The following is a 21,507-nucleotide window of genomic DNA, read 5'->3' as shown; positions in this document are numbered from 1 at the left end:
TAAGCGATGCTCCACCTGTAAGTCTAGAGTAAGGCCGTAAGTCTAGCCTGGTGCTGACAGCCACTGGCCTGGGTTAAATGATAACCTTGAACAGGCCATGGTGGCACTCTTTATCTCCTCCCGGCACAGACCACCTTATTGTCCCTCCCCCTCCCCCTCAAATAACCCCCTCCAGCCAATCCGAGATGGGATAAAGGCCTAGCACACCTTTCAGCGGCTCTTTGACGGCAGGGAGACAGAACCCACACACCTGATAAGTGATACCCGTTAAGTTTTATAGGCTCTGAGCTGTGAATGAGCGGGTGTCTGCAGTCTGCTTATTTATGGGAAGCTGAATGGGCTGGCTGGGGATTTTGTTCTTCCCCGGCAGACACTGAGCCTCAGGTGTTTGCAGGAGGACACAAAGAGTAGAAAAAAGTAAAATCTGCAGTAGTCTGTTTTCAATCTAAATTTTCAAGGACATTCCTAAAGTATCGCTACACATCACTGAAAGGCTAAGATGATATAATATACATGCTTGCTGTGTTTAAAGGCAGGTTATAAACTAATGCTTGGTGGTTGAGCACGTACTTGTAGTAGCTGGTACAGTGCGCATAAATACGTAGCTTATCTCGTATGACTCGTCCTGGTTGTGGCTTCCTCTGCAGTCCAGCAACCCGCACAGATAAAACCCTCGGACCAACCAGACGCTTGAAGACCAGAGAGAACCAGTAATCCTGTAAGCACACAAAGACACACAAATGACTTTCATTCATTCAGCCAGTCTCACTGCAGAGAGACAGTTTCAAATTGTCTACTCTTTAAATACCAAAACAAATCCAAAGTGAGGATTTTTATTGAAAGTGACCACTAATAAGGTTAATGTTGGAATCCACTGAAAGGAAATATTCCTAAAATCTCCATTTTGTTTACTCAGCCATGAAATGGGCTAGTAATTGTAGAAACAGATTAAGTTTCACAAACTGTGAGAATTAAGAATGTGCCAGCAAAGCAATTAGTATTCAACGTAGTGAAAAGAGAGTTACATTCCACAAAAATGTCAAGTCCAAATATGTCAGCGCTTTGACACCCGACATTTTGTTGGAGCTGATTGTCCCGTGTAACATGTCACATTGTATCCAACAACCGCTGACCCGTTTAGAATTGACAGGTCTTAAATATGACATTTTTAACAAAATATTTTGCTCCATCATGAATTGCTGTTTTCTGTTATCATTGCTGAGTGGTCCACTATACTGCGTCTCACTCTATAGACTACACAGACTCAACACCTCTCCAAGAGACCCAGAGCAACATGTGTTCCTCAGGAAGTTCCCATGCAATCCTGCATATGGCAACATTTAAGGGCTTCTTTTTTCCATGCAGGCTTTAACTTAATTTGCTGCCAAGGCATCGAAGAAGCAGAGCACAGTATGGAACTGTATAGTGTTCGCCACAAGCAGAGGGATGGATGGATAAATGTACTGTATGGCCAAAGCTGTGATCTATAATTATTACATAGTGTATAAAACAAAGAACTGTTATGAGTTTGGAGTTTTATTTGTGCAAGATGGTCTGTGTGATGCTATATTCTTGCTTTGTATTTAAATTTTAAAACTCCAGTAAAAGAAACCATCAATATATTTTAAGGTACATTCAGCATCACTCTGAAATTTTTGTAGCATTAGGAAACATCAGCTGAGATCCAAAATCCGCAGTAGTTTGACTGTCTGCCTGTTTTCCTGTCTGATTGCCTGCCTGTCTCCCTGTCTCCTGTCTTTTTTGCCCTCAATTTCCCCTTTAGATGGATGGATAAACAGACAGACAACTGTCAAAATACGATCAATAAAGGTAGAGAAACAGACAGAAAGACAGCCAAGCATACATAAAAAACAGTAACATCTCAAGGACTCCAGAAAAGCAAAACCATACACCAGAGACCAATCAAACCTCAGCTGCACAGTTAAGGGAACAGAGGACGAAAACAAGGAGAATAACAATTAACCTTAAACGTTTAGCTAAATAGGGCAAATGAGAGTCAGACTGCCTGGTTGAGACCCTGTTAATGTCTGCAAACCACAAGATCAAAGTTCGAGGTTACAGTATTTCACTGCATCCAGCGGGAAGTTCAACATTAGTTTCAGTGTTTTTAATTTAACTAGACAATTATCAGCATGCTGTAATTGGGTTTCCCATGAGAAAATTAAGAAATAATAGCCATTATAAACAAAGACAGAAAAACATATTCAGGAAAAGGTAAAAATATATACAAGTGAACCCTAAATATGTTTGCAGTTATGAAAGTTTGCAAGGTGGAGGGTTCAAAATGGACAATAGACAAGCTGTAGTTTGTAAGTGCATCCTAATGCCTTATCTCCCTGCTTTGTGTCTGAGCAATAAATAATTTCTCAAATTATGAAGCAGATCAGAAGGTTAGTCTTTTCAGACATAAGAAATACTTCTCTATCAACTTCCAGGTACAGATTACTGACATTTCTGTATCTCAAAAAAGTAATCTCTGATATGAATAACTGGCACTGGGAGTTTACAACCCATCTCTGCAAATAGAAAACTATAAAAAAAAAATAGAAAAGGGTGGATGACTGGGACATAAAAGAAAAAGCAATAGGATAAGAGTGGAAAAAGGTGAAGTGGTTGAGTCATTCAGTGTGCTGGGACTGGATTCAACATCTACCAATGGAGGAGTCATCCAATAGGGGAAGGGGCCAGGTCATAAATATCTCATGCAGAGGACAGGTTGGCCCTGCAGTGAATTCTCTCAGCAGGTAGGCTGGTGCAGCCTTCAGACATCCAGCCATGTTAAAAGCATTGTGATCCTAGCGGGAGACCGTCAGCCCCAGAAAAATAATGGAGACAAAGAGGGAAGAAAAATGAAGCCATCTCGATTGTTTAATATCTTATAGTTGAAGTGAGGCTCAAAAAGGCATATCCACGCTGGAGACTACTAATGAGGGATTTAGTGAAATAATTATTGTCAGATTTGCACAAGTGATTAGTTCATGAATCTAATAACACTAGCTGTTCAATGGTATTTTGGATTGCCAAAGCAGCTATTTCTGACCAAAGCAAGAATAAAAGAATCTTGAATAGTAACAAATGTGTGATAAATGTCTTGATTCCATCATCTTTCTCCTTTGGTGTAGGAACAATGATTTACTGATTTAATGTCCTTAATGTAAGCCTCTCACCCCTGCTCTGCCACAACTTAATATACACCCTTTTTTTTATGAACTTAATAAATCTTTTTTATGAACTTGGCTCATGGTTGCATTTTATCACACTTCACACGTCTAATTTATTCTTTTCCAAGCAAAATGGAATCAGTTTAACTCTAGGATAAAATAGTTTCTCCCTTTAGAAGAAATAAATTACGACTGAACATTAAATGAACATTACGACCTCAGAAGTCTGCCTCCTACAAATCTGTGTATTTAAATTCTTTTATCTTCAGATGGACTGATGATGCACAACCAGGAAAATGAACTGAGCATTTCAGGTTGTTAATTCAGTGTTGTGGATGAAGCTTGTTGCATCTCTGTACCAGCATTATTCAGACCCAAACACAGAGCAACCTGGGACTGAGCAGTTCCATTTCACACAGTGTTGCAGGGTATTTTACTAACATGCCTGTGTATCAGCATCTCAGGTTGCAGATCTCTCACCGACCGACTGTCCCGCACAGAGAAGCACACAGTTATGATGGGGGATGAGGGGAGCAGTGACACTGTCCTGAGCTACTGACAAAGGGCTAAGGTTACATGGCATTTCGCCCCCGCGTCTAACCACTCATCACCACTAAACGCCTTTCATCTCAGCTAATAGCTCCCACGGGAAAGAGCGAGAGGTGCCATCAGGCAAGGCAAACTGGACTGGGTTTGGTATGGAGAAGGTCCAGAACCTTAACCTCAACGTTGTTGGCCTCGGAGAGCGAGGGGTGAACTTGATTCAATAGTTACGCTAAACCTTGTTGAAATACTTTTGAGACGCCAAAACTTACAGGTAAAGGGTTAAAGTGCTGGTCAACAAGGTGCGTGTATCCATAGTCAAAGAATGAGTGACGCAAGACAACATCAATTCCCTGAACAGCAGCCATTCCCAGTGTGTTAGCCCACCTGCAATATAAAACAATACACATGAGTAGTACATGTGAACACATAAACACAGATAATTACATTAGCAAAGAATCAATGGATGTATTTGATTGTGTTTGACATTCATGTTAACAATATATCTGTAATTTTGTCATCCTGATTTTCTGTATTGTAATTTTGCTATTTTGGACTATTCTGCATGCACAACATCTTTTGCATGTCCGTTTGTCCTGGAAGAGGAATCCCTCCTCCGTTGATCTTCCTGTGGTTTCTTCCATTTTTTCCCACAGTTATTCTCTGGTAGTTTTTCGTTATCTGAATCAAGGGTCTTAGTCTAGGAGGGTATCATATGCTGTACATATTGTAAAGCCCCTTGGCAAATTTGTGATTTGTGACATTGGGCTATATAAATAAAATTGAAAAACTGACATGACTTGATACAAATTTAGATAATAGAATACATAATGCTTTGGAAATGAATTCTTTTTTGACAAATACAAGAGTTAGTTTATTATTATGAAATCATTATCCACAGAGCACACCACAATGGTTTCCTAAGGAGTTGCAGTATGACAACAGTACTTACAAAAATCCGGCAGCGTATGTGTCCGAGAGATTATTAATGCCTCCTGCCCATGCTGGACCCAGTCCACCCAGCCACACCTTCTTACCAGGAGTGTGTGTGTTCACAACCTGCAATAAATGATGGAAACACAGGCATATTTACAAAATTCATGTAGGATTCAACTTTGTGAAAGCTGTTTTGGATCCATGCACAATTTCCAGTCCAATTTATTTTAAGAACCGCAACATTTATTTTGATTATAATTCTTTTTAGGAGTAATTTAGTGCTGTATATTTATTTTTGTTTTAAATGCTTTTATGATACTGACTGAATCTCAATGACTCTGCAAGCTTGTGGAAATTCATTTCAGCTACCAACAAAACATAGAATGTATGTAAACAGACACAGAAATATACAGATGCACAATGACGCAAACTTATTAAGTGCATGTACACAAACACACATGCACACACAAAACCTTGAGCTCATTGACTTTGGCTGTAGTGGTAAAGAATCCCATTCCTGTTCGATTTCATTTAATGTTTTGTTCTTGGGAACGATTGCTTCTTTTTCCCTCAGGCACGCTGGCGCTGCTCATATCACAAAACTCAGCGAGCCTGCCACAGCAGCTTGTGTTGATAGTATTACCTCATCATGGACACAGCACTCTTACCCGGAGGGCTCGCTCTTGTGGTTTGCACATGTGGCTGTATCATCACAAAACTAGCTGAAGGCTGAAACGATCCATAACTTGGCAAAGTCAAAAGAAATGCAAATTTATCCTAAGATAAAAATTAGTTATTTCTTCATATTCTCCCTCGAGGAGGTTTGCTTCACTGAAAGAAAGTCTAGATTGATAGAAATGGAAGTTGTTTAACAGGGAAAAGACCAACATATGACCTCTGAAATATATAGCAAATATTACCCCAATCGTGTATCTACAGACCTAAATATGACTTGAAACAAATCATGAAGCAGCCCCTTCAGAAACAGTTCAAGGAGATATGCAATATACAGTATCCTGTACATGCAGGTATATATAAACTGAGATTATTTAAAGTTTGAAAAAATGTAAGGATTTACCAATACCTTGGTGACTTTAGTGATCTGCTCTGTCAGTGTGTCCAACAGACGAGTTTTTAGGAAGTCCTCCACTTTGTTAACTCTGCCATCCATGTAATAACTGTATGGAAAATACAAGGGAAATACTGTGAGAGAAACACTCTATGCACTCTTTATAATGTGAGCAACATACATGGTGATGGTGTTTATTATACACGTGGTGAATAATAAACTGAAATTTACAAGCCTCAGTTGGATTCTCCATTCATACATCTATTCTCGAATATCCTGTTCAGAGTTTGATCTTATATAATCTGAATTCAAATTGGCAGAATTTGAAGTTAAAAGTGTAATTACATGTTATATATGGCTATTATATACATTTCCATGTTGGACAGTGGTGACATACTGAAAGGTGGACATTTACTGTGGTGTCTCCCCATTCTTAAGATGCTCTTCATACTGCATGCTAATGAAAAATGTTCAGTTCCTTCAGGTCAAACTTGTGCAGTTGTCAATCTCAGTGTCATCTAACTTCATCACTTTGTTAAATAATATACAATTATATACTATGATAGCATATTTCATTCCCTGGTAGGTCAGTGACATTTTCATTGCACTGTATAACAACAATGCAACGCTAGCTTAAACGCTCCGTCAGCTTGTAGTTTGAATGTAAGGCTCCTTATGGACTGCAGGTTTAAAATCCAAAACCATGAAGTATATTTTTTATATTTTTTTGGTCTCACACAATATATCATTTCACTACGACAATTATGATGAAGAGGGACTGACATATTCAACTATACTTTAGCGTACTGACAATCCAATTCTGTGTCAAAATGTGGGATTGCATAAGGGAGGAATTGGAAGCATGGGGATTTCTGCCTCAGACGGAACAATGCAGACATCCATCTGCAGTGATTCTGTCTGTGTGTGCGATAGAGACACAAAGAGAATGATGATGAAAAATGATGTTAAGAGAGCATGATGAGAGAACAATTTATTGGTACTTTGCGCCAAAGTCCTTTACGAACATCATCCTGTGGGCAGACAGAGAGCCTTTCCAAGATCCTCTGCAAGCATCCAAGAGAGGAAAACAAGGGAGCAACACAAACCTGCCCTAAAACAAACATCATGACTATACAGCTGGAGACTCAGCTGTTTCCAAAGTGCCTTGGAGAACTAGCCAACACCACACTCTTTTGTTCATGTTTCAGGTACCATAAAACACATTTACATCTTATTTGCGCTGCAGAAGAAAAAAAAAACATTTTTTGCGTGAGTCTCAAAATGACAGTCAATCAATCAGTCAGTTCAGTATGCAGCTGACTCCCCAAGCTGAAGTTACTTATGATAACTATAAAGAGAAGAATGTGTGAACACTGGAAAATGCTAGCAACGACATTTCTAAGAATACGCAACATTGTTAAAATTGTTATAGTTTATAGTTATTATATTGTCAAATAGAGTCTCAAAACCTTGAATTTCCTGTGTTGAATTTCAAAACTTCAACAGTGAGCTGGAAGGACATTTGGGAATTACAGTGTTCATTAGCCAACTCATCTTCATGGTCAGGTCATTTCAGGTCCTACAGGCTCTAACAGAGCTGCTCAAACATCTTTCAACCTTCCATTCACAGACAGAGTAATGTGCTAAACTAAAACGGATTCTGGAAATTTTAAAATCCAAACTATGGTTTTAAGTTGAAACGAAAACATACTGTCTTTTTTATCTTCTCTCAGTGGTCTGACTGCACTAAATCTATCTTGGCATAGAATAAAATGACTCAAGTTGAGGCATTATTTGGCAAAATAAATATTATACATAAATATACACTTACATCCATCAGCAATGTTGTTTTACGATATAATTAACTGTGTTGGCGTAGAATAAAATGACTCAGGTAGAGGCATTATTTGGCATTATAAGAGAAACTAATGAAACACCTGTTTATTAGAGATTTAAAAAAATCTGCGACTCATTACAGAGTCCATAAAGCAACAAATGTTACTAAGACACCAGATTAGTTCAGTTCCATTAAAGCTGCAAATGTTTTCTGCAAATTTACCTTTTTTCTTTCTTTAAACCAGAGAACACTCCAGGAAAGCTATGATATGAATTTTTTAATTGAGTCTATCAAGTTCCTTAGAGTATATTCCTCAATCAGAGGTTCAACGAATTAAATGGACATTGCCAATGATGTATTGCATTATATTGTGAATAATGAAGCCAGAAGACAAGAAGATCATACCAACTGCAGCATCAAAAGATTTCAAAACAAAAGTCAAACCACTTTTGAACCTGTTTTGGGAAAGTCTGTCGAAATGACAGATTTGTCAACAAAACTGCTGAGAACCAAGTTGAATTTTGTTCATGCAGGGTGAGGCCGTGTTGCAATCTGAGCTTAACTTCGTTGAAATTTTCGTCACAATGTTGGAGAAGTCCCAAGCTCCTGGCCTCAAACTGTAAACAACGCATGGATTAAGTCATGGCTTTAAACAAATTATTTGGTTATCATGTCATCTTTCCAGACAGCTCACAATAATTCTTCAGTCCAGATCCCAGGGTAAGAAATTCCAGTTCATATATGGAAACAGAATAAAACACAGTACAAGTTATAGCTATATAGTTATATCTTGCACAAATCAGTACTCCTGGGAATTTTAGCAACAGCCTATAAATGCACCAGGTAACAAGGCAACTTTCTTTACTAAACATCCAAGTTTTGTGGTTCATTTGAGTTGAAACCCCATAAAGATTTTGTTGTCAGCCAAAATGCTCCAATCTAAGCTCCTAAAACAGAACCAAGACCTTTTCCTTAGTTTAACAAAACTTTTACATGAAACCTTAGCTGCCAGACTGACCAGAGTTCAATAAAATGAAAAAATGCAACACTGAACGGCAATGTTCTCAGACAAAGATCCACTTGGTCATCTTGTTTTACACAGCTCTCACTGAGAGCCAGCACCACATCAAAGACTTCCCACTAACAAAACTATCTAGCACTCTATTAACAAAGAAATATAGTACAGACTAAAGTAAGAGATTTGATGAAATCTGACAGGGATTAGAGTTGGAAAAGAATGAATATCAGAATGGAAAAATACTCAACTTAAACTAAAAGTCCTGCATTTCTCCTTCAAAACTCGTACCTTGCGTTTTGGACATGGTTTAGCTTATGGTTGCTTCCCTGTAGTGTTGAACATGTCTCAGTTTTCGTCATGCTGCATACTATGTCAGTGTAAAGGGGAAAAAAAGCTGCGTCCATTGGGACGACCGATTTGTTTTCCTGGTGAGTATTATTAACATTTTCTGCATCTTATTTGCACTGCAGAAGAGAACAAAGTAAGAAAGTGTTGAATCTTGATTCTTTCTGAAACAGTCAATCACTTCATGGTTATTTAACTGGAGTGCTATATTTTTTTATTACTTTTGTTTTAAATGTTTTAAAATGTTAAAATTTATTTTTAATTCTGAGTTGTATCTGATGTGTATGTTTAAAGTACAGTTGCTGAAACTCTTAGCCAGTTAATTATGTTTAATATGAAGAATGAGAACAAAATGCTTGTAATGACACCAACATTCAATATTATGTTAATAGAATAGAAATAAATGGACAAAGAAAAAGCCATTATAATATTCTTTTTTTTGTATTACTTTACAGTCTCCTCATCCTTTAAAACCTGATTTTGTTAAATAACTAGAGCCATTGTGGAGTAAAAAAAATCTAATTAAAACTTAAGAAAAGTACAAGCTTAGTACTTAAATTAACTTATAATAATTGCACTTGAAGTGTCAAGGAATGACCATCTGCTGCAGTGAGAGATTTGGGGTGAGCGGAGGGGTAGTGAAGCAAGAAGAGGATGTGTTCCTTGATGTGGACCAGCAGGTTATCATCAGATCAATCATTTTAGAACAGCTGAAGGATATGTAGCTTCCCCCAGGAATGCCATCTGTAAATTTACAGTCCCTCTGCGATTTTAAGGCTAGAAAGGAGGCGATCACAAATCTTTAATATCTCTTTTTTCTACCCTCCGCTGTAAATAACCGACACACCACGCTCTCTGGCATGCAGTACCACTGTCGTTCTGACAAGAAACAAGAGAAATGGGTATAATGTGTCATCCTGCACGGTTTTAAATAGGACTGCATGGCTGCAAATAGCAAAACCAAAGAATGAGAATGTATCTAAAGGAAGTAAAATTCTTCCTGACTTTCTGTCTGCTGAGTAAAGGTACGCCAAATTTTCAAAAGATAAAAGTGCATCTTTTATCATTACATGATTAAAAAAAAATGTGTAGTTTTTTTGTTGTTTTTTTTTTGCTGAGCATGTGTTCTCCAGTCTCACTCTCACATGTTCACACCACTAATACCCCACTGCTAGCAATTAGGGCTCACATTAAGTGTGTTGCTCAGGGGCATCTAAACAGCAAAAAGGGGTACATTTGTCTCATTCACTTTATTACATATTTTCACAGGTACAACTGGCAGCTGTCTGGTCACTCAGCTGTGACAGGATTAATTCTCACCATGAAACAAGTCCTGTCCACTATAGTTAGGGTTAGAGGTTGTGGGTGTTAAAGTTAGGTCTGGGTCAGTTAACCCAAATCACCATACATATGTTCACTCTAGTGGCATCTCGGCATGCCAATTGGTTTGGTTTTATTTGCTTAGGTTTCAGATATCGGTCTTGCAACCACCTCAACACAATAGAGGTGAAAAGAGTTTTGTTTGTGGAGATCACAGCATTGAAAACAATTACATTAAAAAATGAAACAAATGCAGCAGCAAGTTTTCACTGGAACTACTGAAGAAATAGTCCCTATTAAAATTTTGGTGTGTTCACACTGTGGGTTCTGTGGATTATCCAGAATAATGGGGACACTGTTTCTGGAAAGACGTACTGCTGTTGAATTAAAAAAAAAAATTTTAAATGTCATGTGAGCACCACAAAAGAAAGTCCATTTACCTCCTATATATTGTGGTGGAAGCAGAAATCTCAGAGACAGACATCCTAAAACCTGAACAAATAAAAACAACTATCATGGCTTGGCTATAAAAGGTGAAAAGTGAGAAAATAGGCGTTTTTTTCTATAAAGAAATAGAAAGATGGAAAGATGGAGAAAGAAAGAGACGGAAAGACTGACCAAACATTCTGATCACGTTTTCTTGGTGAATCCAAAAATGGAGAGGCAGTAACTGAGACAAGATGCTCCAAATATGAAACTACAATATTGTGGAAAAACGTCATAACATAATGCAAACCACATATCAAAGTTTCCTGATCTGGAGGTTCACAAATATTTCACTTCATAACCAACGTGTTTCATCACTCCAAAAGAACACATCTAAGCCACAGTTGGAGATCATCTCTAACGAATAATTCACTAAACCAGTTTATAATGAACATCGCTCTGAATTGAAACAACTTGAGCCAACTGCAGTGGAATGAAACCTGTGTTGTAGACGTGTTAATGGTTGGTCTCCACTTTTATTAGTTTGGCTTCTTTTGTAGAGGTCAGAGTTTCTGTCACGCAGCCTGGTTAGACTGGAATCTGGACCTCTAGTGTAAAACGGGCTAATTGACAGAGAGAATGAACCAGCGCATATGGTTTGATTTTAACAGTGTGGGTGGTGTTTTTCTAAGCCTTACTGACAGCGCTTCCGCCTTCCGTTTCTTCTAATCAGACCTGACCTTCACCTTAATGACCACTCACTCAGGTTTGTCTGAGCTTACAGCGGGTGTGTCTTTGTACATACTTAAATGCGTGTGTAAAGACACAGATAAAACATGGGAGACAAAGATCAAACCAATGATATATTTGTATGCATTCCTACAGTATGTGCAATAGACAAATGGCAGGTGTTCCCAATTTAACGCACACACACTGTCCGGTTCTTTTTCCTGTTGTTCCATTTGCAGAATAAACACCGTTCTCCACATTATGCGTCTATCTCTCTCAGTAACAGTGTTAATAATGGTTATTTTTGGCTACTGCCTACTGCATGCACACAGTGTGGTGATAATGGTACAAAAACCCAACATGACCTTTTGGATTAATGGTTCCTTGAGTAAATAGTCAGCTATTTCAGGAGACTGCTGGTTTATTCTGGCTATTTCCAAGCACAAAGTAATAAAATAGAAAAAAGGGTAAAATACCTACTGTTGCCACGTAACTGCGTCTACAACTGAGCCAGCATTCTTCATGAACCTGAAATAGAAAAACAGAGTTATCGTGACCTTAATGGCACATTTTTTGAAAGTGAAAACTTAAAGACAAATTCAGTTTGTTTTTTTACCACCTGGATCCTATTTCCATAGTTAAGGAAATTAAAGGATATGTTCACATTTTTTCAAGTCTGTTTTGAAACTATAGTCATGTGCCCATATGAACATTGAAACAGTTTTGCTTGCTGGTATAATTCCCTCTGTTCATACTGTTCATTAATCCCCTTCCTGAAATACTTCTAATGGAAGACATGACAAAATGCGCAGACCTTATTCTGTGCAAAAGTGCATCCAGAGTTCAGCTGAAGTTAATGAGGCTTCAGCCATCTGAGTTGTTGAAATCAAGTAGGTATCTTTCATTATTACAGTCCTTTTAGAACAAGATTCCTTCTTTGTGTTTTCCCGGTTTCTATGTTCAGACAGTGTTGAACTGTGGTGGATGGATAGTAACACAAAGAGGGAATTTTGTACAAAAAAATAGAAGTGCTGTTTTATAATAGACTTGAAAAAATATGAACCTATCCTTTACTCTTATTAGTTATGATGACTTTTTACCCAACCAACATTGGCTACAATCTGAGAAGGTGGACGCTGATGGCCAGATGATAAAACAGGTTATTTACACACCCCTAGTCTAACCCCATTTATTTAAACCACATCATTTGGTGAAAAAAAAAACAAAATGTCCATCACAACAGCCCTTTTCGCTAAAATGCTGTTTATCTAAACGAGGAAGAAGCCATTTACGACCAACAGTTTGGGTGTTTACTTAATTTTCAATTCCAAATAAGTGTTTCAAATAATATGGTAAAACTAGAGATGTGTTTACATTCTGTTTAAAAGTTTATAATGTTGCATCCCCACATCTCAGCAACTAAATTCTTAAGAAGAAAGTTATCATAACTGTGAGGAACGACAATCAAAGCTACACAAAAATAACACCCAAGTTGTCAAGGAACAGCGATTTTCCCTTAAAAGCATCACAGATTTAGAAAACTCTAAACTGCACTTGAAGTGTTTTCTGGAGCTCTTGCTGCAGCCTGCAGAGTTTACTTTCAGTTGGTTAAGTACAAACTCCAAACAGCCCTTGAGGTCAAAAAGAAAAAGAAAAAAAAAATGGTGGGAACCCAGTCTACCTTTTTAATGGACTCATCCTGTACACAAACACAAACTCAACCCATACACAGTCCCTCCTGCTGTCTGCCCTCCTCCTCCTGAGCCTTTGCATCTGTGTGTGTGTGTATGTGTGTGTGTGTTTGCTTCTGCGTAGTACCTGACCCAAATCACTCCATATTTGGGGGTAACAGTGTGTCTCTAAACATCATGTCACAGAAACACAACTTTCTCCGCTCTGGTGTGTTTAGTCTGTACAGCTCTGATATTTGGACGGTGAGCAGCTCAGTGTCTAATTCATCTTATTTCCTGAGAGCAGCAGAGTAGTTGGGCTGTCAAACACAAGAGCCACCCCCTCGTAACAGTGTCAAACACACAAGAATCACCCCGTCGTTAAATGTGACACCCGTGACCCACGGATAGTCCAGCTCTCTCCTTCTTCATCCTCTCACTCCTCCTCTTCTCACCACTCATCATCTACATCCTCCCTTTCCTCTGAGTCCACTGCTCATCAATCTGAATTGCACCATACACACACACGTACGGGTGTACACAAACACACCTTTTATTTATGGGTAAATTTGGACTGTCAGTACTCGGTGAGATAAACAGCAGTTCCTAATGGTTTCATTGATGTAAGTAGCTCAAGTACATAGTGGATGGACACCCATGTCAAATTTTTTTTTCTCCTCTGTCTTCAAACTGCCGACCGAAATGTGTGTGGCTGCTGCAAAGAGGAGCTGGAGACAGATTCAGGCTGAGATATGAGATACATTAAACTGTTCCTGTGCATGTCTCTACACAGACATTTGCATAAGTGTGTGAGTAAAAGCACTGTAATTTTAGTGCGGAAGAGTTTAACTTTATGGATTCTATTTTGGTTAAAAGCAGTGCTGTTCCCTGTTTATTTATCCCCCTTCCGTCACTTCTAATTGTTTTCTTATCTGCTTATAAAAAGCCTCCTAAATCTCTGGCGACAGATTAGTAGAGAATTGATTACAGCAGCTTCCTCCAAGCCACCCAGAACAGAAAGTAAATGTTTATTGTTGATGGTTATGGTGCAGGACTGTTTGTCTACTCAAAAAAACATCAAGAGTTTTATGGAAATGTTTTTTTCTTTATTCATTCAGCTATGGCTCACAACAAAATCTGTTAGACACCAGCAGTGGCCACAAAGTGAAACTCTCTTTAGATATATCACAGACTGAACATGTGAATAAGTTATTTAATCTTGCGCTTAGTCTTGTACTGCTACATGCAGTGAGGGCATTTCATTTTTTACCAATGCAAATTAACTTGTCACATTTCTGTTATTATTGGGTGATATCTTTTATGCAGAGAAAAAGCTCCAAGCGTTTTTTACACTGTGAAACACTGACAAAGTTGTGCACATCTATCTATGTTTGATTTTCAGTCAGTGTTTATTGTACAGGGCCACTGGTGCCTCCATTTTAGCCAGATTTGTTTCCATTTCAACAGGCAGAAAAACTCAGAGAGGCTTAACTTTTTTGGAGGGGATGAATATGTTTCAAATATGTCGTCATCTGTTTGGTCAACACAGCTGAGAAAGCCTTTCTTTGTTGGAAGAAATTTCAACAAACTAAGACAGGCAGTGACACTAAAAAGCAGCCTGGGGACCCATACTGGGAGGTTAGTGTTAATATGGCCAGGGTAGGATTAGGGTTTGTGTTACCTGAGTACACAGAAATGCTGCCAATACTCTTGTATGAATGTAGCAGTGTCACTTCATATTTAATTCATCAATGTCAGACAGTCTGCATTAAACATTTGCAAAATCTCATCCCATTTTGTACAATTTGTTGATTAATTTCATATGTTTGTTTTCAATGCATGTCATCCACATTTTAGAGTAGGAGTCTGATTTCCATTAGTATGATATTTGCATTTAAAGTCCAGTATGTGATTCTGATATCTGATCAACTAAAAACTTTAAACTTTAAAGCAGAGGACAGCCAACTTTCAGACAGCCACTTGTCTATCAGGTTTCTATTGTTTGAAATTATATTTACACAGACTTTAAATATTCTTAAGATTGGTAAAGCCATTACAAAGAACAAAGAGTAATATTTTTTTGTCAAAGTTACAGATTTTCGATGTGATGCTGCACTTGTGTGAAGGAACAGTTTTTTCTTGTTAGTGCATTCATGTGCTTGTAAGAAACCATTGGCTCTGGCTGCTAAACTAAAAAGCCACAAAATTCATATTATCGTTTAATATTGCCAGTATTTGTGCTTTGTTTGTCTTCTTTGTTTCATTTTCCAAAAACGTAGCTTGTGAATGTAATTCATGTTGGGAGAAGACTTACATCTCAAATGCTTTAAAAGCATGAACAAGAAACACCCTCCTTGCAACTACATATAACTTTGTCAAAAATAAAGCTAAGTAAACGTTTACTGTGACAGTATCAGTACAGCAGGTACGTTTAATATCTCTTCAAGCTGGTTTTCATATTGACCAGAATGACTGTAACGTCTACAGACTACATATAAAACTTAAATTGTTTGCTGTGACCTTTTTGGTTGTTTGTATTTTTTGGCAGTAAAGGTATGACTTCAAAGTATGCAAGTACTATCTGATGAGAAAACAGGCTGCAGTGATGAGACGCCTGTTAGATAATCCAGCAGAGTCAAACCAAAGCTTGTGGAGCTTCTGGGTAAAGTCAGCAGGTGGGACGTTGTGCCGTCACGTTATCAATCAGGTGACACTTTATTTAGGCTGACATGGTATAACTGGAGCTGAGATCCTGAAACTTGCACAGTGGAAATCCATAAACACTGAATAAGGGTGTGTGTGTGTGTGTGTGTATTAGTGTGTGTGCGTGTGTGTGTGTGTGCGCGCGTATGCGCGTGTGCATGTGTGCGGGTGCATTAAACACAGTAAAGCTCAGTAAAAGTCCCAAACTGCTGCAGCATACTTTCCACTACCTTCCCCCCTTTTTTTCCAGCAGGATAACCTAACAAGGAGTGGAATCTTGCCCAATCAATGTTTTACTTGCTGACTCACCCATCCAGCAGCAGGATGGCGTTCTTCCTGGGTCGCCCTGCATTGGGGCCGTAGAGGTGAGCTCGATGGTAGTAGCGCACAGACTGCAGCAGGGTCCGCAGCTTGATGTAGTCCTGAGCCAATTGGGTGCTGTTCACCGCACGACCCACCATGCTGCGGTAGGCGTTAGGCTCTGGGAAGAGGAGATGCAGTACACTGAGCCAGAGAGATAAAGTTTATACAAGCAACAGTGGGGAGGTGGCAGAGAATATTGTTGTTGTTGTAGTCTGATCTTGCTCTCCTAGAGAGTATCCAACAGTCAGTAGAAAACGGGATAATTGAGCAATTCGCAGTAATACAGACAGATGGACTCAATGTCAGGGGAATGGTTGAAGCACACAGGGTGGCCTTGCAGAATCACTAAAACAAAGAGCTTGAGGGAGCTGGATTCCCCTAAAGGAGGAAAACTAAGCTTTTGCAGGCCCAATGCTGTTTAACCACTGTACTGAAGAGCATTGTGATTATATCTGTACCAGGTTGAGTTTTAAAATAAAAGTTTCAGTATGTCAGTTTTGTGTGTGTGTGTGTGTGTGTGTGTGAGTGTGTGTGTGTGTGTGTGTGTGTGTGTGTGTGTGTGTATGTGTGTGTGTGTGTGTGTGTGTGTGTGTGTGTATGTGTGTGTGTGTGTGTGTGTGTGTGTGTGTGTGTCTGTAACTGTGCTGTGTTCCTGAAAACTATAATGACAGTATTCCAAAGGACAGCCTTTTCAATCAACTTCTACAACTTTGCTCTTTACACTGTCTTTACTATGGCTCACTTTCCTCATTAAAATTTTTACTTGGTTCAATCAATAGATTTTGCATGGTACATATAGGTATAGGCTAAAATAAATGAGCTTTATTGCAGATGAATTTTGAAAATATGAAGTGATGTGCAGCATGGAAACAGGACTGTGTGTACAATGCAGTTCCACAGGAACACAGATGGTTAGGATGACATGAGGACTAGCAGTTCCTTTCATCCTTGAATGAACCTGCGCCTTGACATAATAATCTTGAAGATTTTCATTTAAATAAATGTCTGTTAAGTCACTATCTACCGCCGAATGAAGTAATACAATGGTGAATGAGTCTATGATGCACTGATGACAGCCCTTGTATTTGCAGTATTATGAACTGGGAAAAATCACAAGCGGTGCACAGTTAGTGACGCTTTTTTTCATCACCCAGCAGTGGTTGGTCCACCAGAGAGGATAGGCGGAGATAATGCAACAGACTCAATCTTCAACCCACTTGTGTATGAAGCGGTGTATCGTTTTTTACGGGTCACTGTCGTCACACAGGCGACACTGTTTGGACCTCTGGGAAGTGAGATCCAAAAACACACCTGCAATTCCCCCTAATCACCATAGGTGCCGCCAAAGAGAACGAAACGGAGATCTTCGAGATTGTTACTTTAACCCTTAAACTGCTGGACACACACTGTTTTCTATTAAAGCTGTTGTTTAACATTGAATGTTAAACAAAATATGTAACTGCATTCTTAAAGAACTGGTTTCAGTGGTGCAAAAGTATTTCTAAGGTGAGAGTACTTCTAAAATGGCAGCCAATAATTCCAGTTCTCTATCTATTCTGAATTACCGCTCAATGTTTTTGAGTGTAAATATTTCCAGTAAGCTGCAGGAATTGAGATACACCAACTCACCCCCCAAGAAAAGAAGTTTATAAGTAAAGTTGGAAATGGTTTCAGGATCAGGTTAGAGTTATTTGAGTTTAGACATTTAGTTAAAACGTTTGATGTTTGGGTAACAATTTAAGTTTGTTTAGTCTGAATCTGATGGTCTAAGACTGCAGTCGCCCTGTGTGTAGCTAGATAAGTCTCTGTTTTTCTTTGGATGAACTTATGTCTGTGTGAAAGTAGTTGTAATGTACTTGAGACAAACTGACTCATTTTCTCCCAGTTTTGTGTTTCAAACTTTGATAGCTTACATTTATAAACCCATGATTATGATTTATACGCAAAATTATACTCTGCAAATTTTCGACATTTAAGAAAGTCGCATTATGTAAAGCAAAGGTATATCAAAACTGTACATCAACAGCACTTAAGTACAGTAGCTGGGTAAAGGCATTGAAATGTACTTTCCATCTACTGCAAACTGCACCATATCATCTATTTAGTAGGCAGTGTGTGGCATGTTGGTGTACTGACCGTTGCCCAGCTCCCAGGAGATGTTGTACTTCTTGCCAGCGCTGTACTTCAGGAGGCTCAGGGTGGAGGAGGTGTTCCACGAGTTGTCTGGGTTTCTGTGCAGTGAGTTGAGCCCCAGGATCAGGTGCAGACCAGCACAGTCGGCAAAGTTGTACAGTTTGTCTAAAGACCTGGCTGGGAGAAACCCACAAAGCAGTTGTAACTTTGATTCTTCTTATGCACCTGGCATCATCACATGAACATGGCGGAGACCATTGATCTACTGATTCTCATGTCCACATATGAAGCCCCTTCAGCAGCTCAAAAACCAAACATACTTCATCTAGAATTCAGATTTTGATGCTCTCAGTACAAAATCACCTAGATTTGCAACTATCTCATTTAATCAAAAACGGGAAACTGCCGCCTTTACTTTTAGTTGTGTTGCTATCGACATTACTATTTGACTTTCTTTGAATGTATCTTCTTTCATCAAGCCGTCATACTAAAAAAAGCTGAATAATAACAAAACACGTTAAGCACTTAGTGCCATGTGGTACATCAACATCTCATCTGATCATCTGCTTACGAAAAATGACGTATTATGCATTCATTCAAATATGTGTTTAGCTTTTACATTTCTTTATCTCATTTACTTTAAGTAGGTGGTTTTTGTGTAAATCAACTGGGAATCATGAGTTAGCCTTGAGAAATGTTGTGATGGTTGACTGTATGTAATTTTATCACTTTATTTTATTCTATTTTGAACAGGTGGGGTTACAGTCACACAAATAATTTAGACGTCAAGTTCTGAGCAGCCCATTTAGAGCTAATGTACATAATGAGGTATACTTGGTTATAAAATATAAAGCACAGGTTTGTTGAATGCTGAAAAATAGTTTTAAAAAAGTTAAACAGCAAAAAAATGCCCAGTCATTGAGCAAACAATGGGTTTGTTCATTCAAACAAACAAGCACTTTCCCATGTATCTCTGACATAAAGTTGGGTTCTTCTAAATCCGTTAACCTCAGTAAATTGTAACATATACAATTAGCAAAAGAAGATTACATTTCTCAGAAGTAATTTGTATGGAAGTATTGCGTGTACTGTATATTTGGATAAACTGCAAACTCTCCCTGGGATTTGCTCTGAAATCTGTTGTCGCATGCCAGGTGTTGAACTCCATTTGTATGACAGCAGAGTTTCTGTCTTCAGCAACATTCAGTGAGAATCCGCACAGACTGATTTTCCCATCATGGACTCCTGTGGAGATGTGCTCCTCAAAGCAGCGAGCCTGTTCTTTTCTTCTGCAGCTGACTGCTCACTCACATTTATGTCTGCTGTCTCAATCAGAACACATTGTTCTCACAGTGCACTGTTATGAGCAGTGCAAGAAAGGATGAGGGTCTACCACAGATGTTGGCATATGGTGAGAGTGCAAAAAGTGTTTGTTTATATCTTAATGTGTGACTGCAGGCTGCTCCTGGATATCTCGGTCTCTTGTTTTGAAATTTAATCTGTTTGGAGTCATTCCATTAACGTAAATATTACCTTGACTTCTGACCCTCCCTTCCTAGGGGCAACAGGAAACAGATGAAGACTGTGGTGGACCAGTCTGGTTCCTGCTAGAATTTGCCCTCAACTGCGGTTTTGGCACCAGCTGAGCTTGCCAACTGATTGCGCTGTCCAATGTGGAATGAAGACAAATGCAGAGCAAATCAGGGTGCGTGTGAGATTATCCTTTTGGATACAACTGTAACAGCTTGACACTGTTATGGTTGTGTGAAACGTGTGAGGTACTCTAATATGTAATATTCAATAAATGGATGTGAGAAATACAAACTTCTGGCCTTAAATCAGAGACAGAGCCCATATAAACACCGAACAATGCTTATTAAATCATGCTTGAGCGCAAATGTGGTTTTTTTATTCAACATTTACTGTAAGCCTTTATTTCCAATAAAGCAGTGGTTTTGTATAATCCACAGAGCAAATAGAGAGAACAGAACGATTGCTTGTTGCACCTGGCATTAATTCTCTTTCCAGCATCGACGGGACAAAGCCTGAAAACAAATAAATGCTAGGAGTAACAATGGCTGTATTTGCACACAGCACTATTTGGGAGTGTATTTCTCCTGAGTAAACTGTCTGTTCTCCATCTCATTAATAACCACCAATAACGTTATTATCATAACTGCTATTATGATAACTCCTTCCCTCTGTGGTTAAATCAGACTGGTGTCTGTTTGCAGGAGCAGAGTTAAGGGCAACAGGACGGAGAAAGTAGCGCCAGATGTGGCTGTCAGGATGAGTGATTCCAGACCTTTCCTCACCTGAGATCTGAGCAGAAGGCGACCAGCCGAGACAAAGCTAGCAGCTAGCAGCCCTCTACACACATCATCAAGCATCATGAGGTGCATCAAGCTGCTAAAAATATCGTTTCTCTGCTAGCAAGCATGTGCGATCAAATAATAACAATGTGTTTATGTGTCAGTTTGGTTCTTGGGGAATTTTACTATTCATTCTTCTTAACCAGAGGCAGACAAACTCATAGATGCCTTTCTTTTCTCTCTTCCAGCAATTTAAAGGTATAATGAATGGTGAACTTAGCTCAATTTATTGCTTTAAGGGAGACAAATAAATCTCTGGCAATGCTGGAAGTTTATTAGTATGTACTTATTACCGTGTTTATTTTTTCTAATTACATGTTCTCAAATGTTCAAACAAAATCCCGAAAATAGTATTATAATTATGAATTTTTTCTAAAACGTTCATATTCATCCACTGTGGTTGTGAGTGCTTGTATACAGGAAATGGATTAGAATTTAGATCATTTCATTTATTTGTTAATATCAATTAAATGCATGACTTTATACTGTAAATACCTTAATTATGATGTGTGGTAGACCAGTGATCAAACATCTGGAGAAGTTTAATTGTGTATTTCCCAAGATTGAGAGGAGTTGATAGCTGAGCTTCCTTTAGCTTGTCTGACTCTGGGTCAATAGGACAAACAATAGTACAACTCCCTGGGAATGCTCTATCCCTTTAATGGGGTTTAATCCTTGGGTAGCCTGCCGGTGAGCAGTTACTACAGTTTCTATTTCGGTTGCACACACTAATAACAGCTACTAGCCTGAAGCGGAAGTATAGCATTACTGGCCAGCATAGCCAAGCTCTAATTTACCGCCTGACAAGAGCAAGGCATCATATGCTTTCTTCCAAAGAGAAATGGATGCTGGCTAGATCCA

The 21,507-nt window shown here is 38.8% G+C and overlaps 1 protein-coding gene across 1 annotated transcript in view; it reads right to left on the bottom strand.

Annotated features, from left to right (window-relative positions):
* Positions 1 to 21,507, bottom strand: part of hpse2 (heparanase 2) — a 53,769-nt gene that overhangs the window by 6,416 nt on the left and 25,846 nt on the right. The window contains exons 5-11 of the mRNA XM_042432835.1: positions 18,278 to 18,451; positions 16,088 to 16,259; positions 11,886 to 11,933; positions 5,746 to 5,839; positions 4,678 to 4,784; positions 3,998 to 4,112; positions 571 to 716 (exon numbers count right to left, since the gene is read on the bottom strand). Of these exons, the coding sequence (XP_042288769.1) occupies positions 571 to 716; positions 3,998 to 4,112; positions 4,678 to 4,784; positions 5,746 to 5,839; positions 11,886 to 11,933; positions 16,088 to 16,259; positions 18,278 to 18,451 (856 nt within the window). The remainder of the gene's footprint in view (positions 1 to 570; positions 717 to 3,997; positions 4,113 to 4,677; positions 4,785 to 5,745; positions 5,840 to 11,885; positions 11,934 to 16,087; positions 16,260 to 18,277; positions 18,452 to 21,507) is intronic.

This window comes from Thunnus maccoyii, chromosome 14, assembly GCF_910596095.1.
Source record: "Thunnus maccoyii chromosome 14, fThuMac1.1, whole genome shotgun sequence".
NCBI classification, from domain to species: domain Eukaryota; kingdom Metazoa; phylum Chordata; class Actinopteri; order Scombriformes; family Scombridae; genus Thunnus; species Thunnus maccoyii.
The sequence above is the reverse complement of the archived record's forward strand: the minus strand, read 5'-3'. Positions and strand labels throughout refer to the sequence as shown.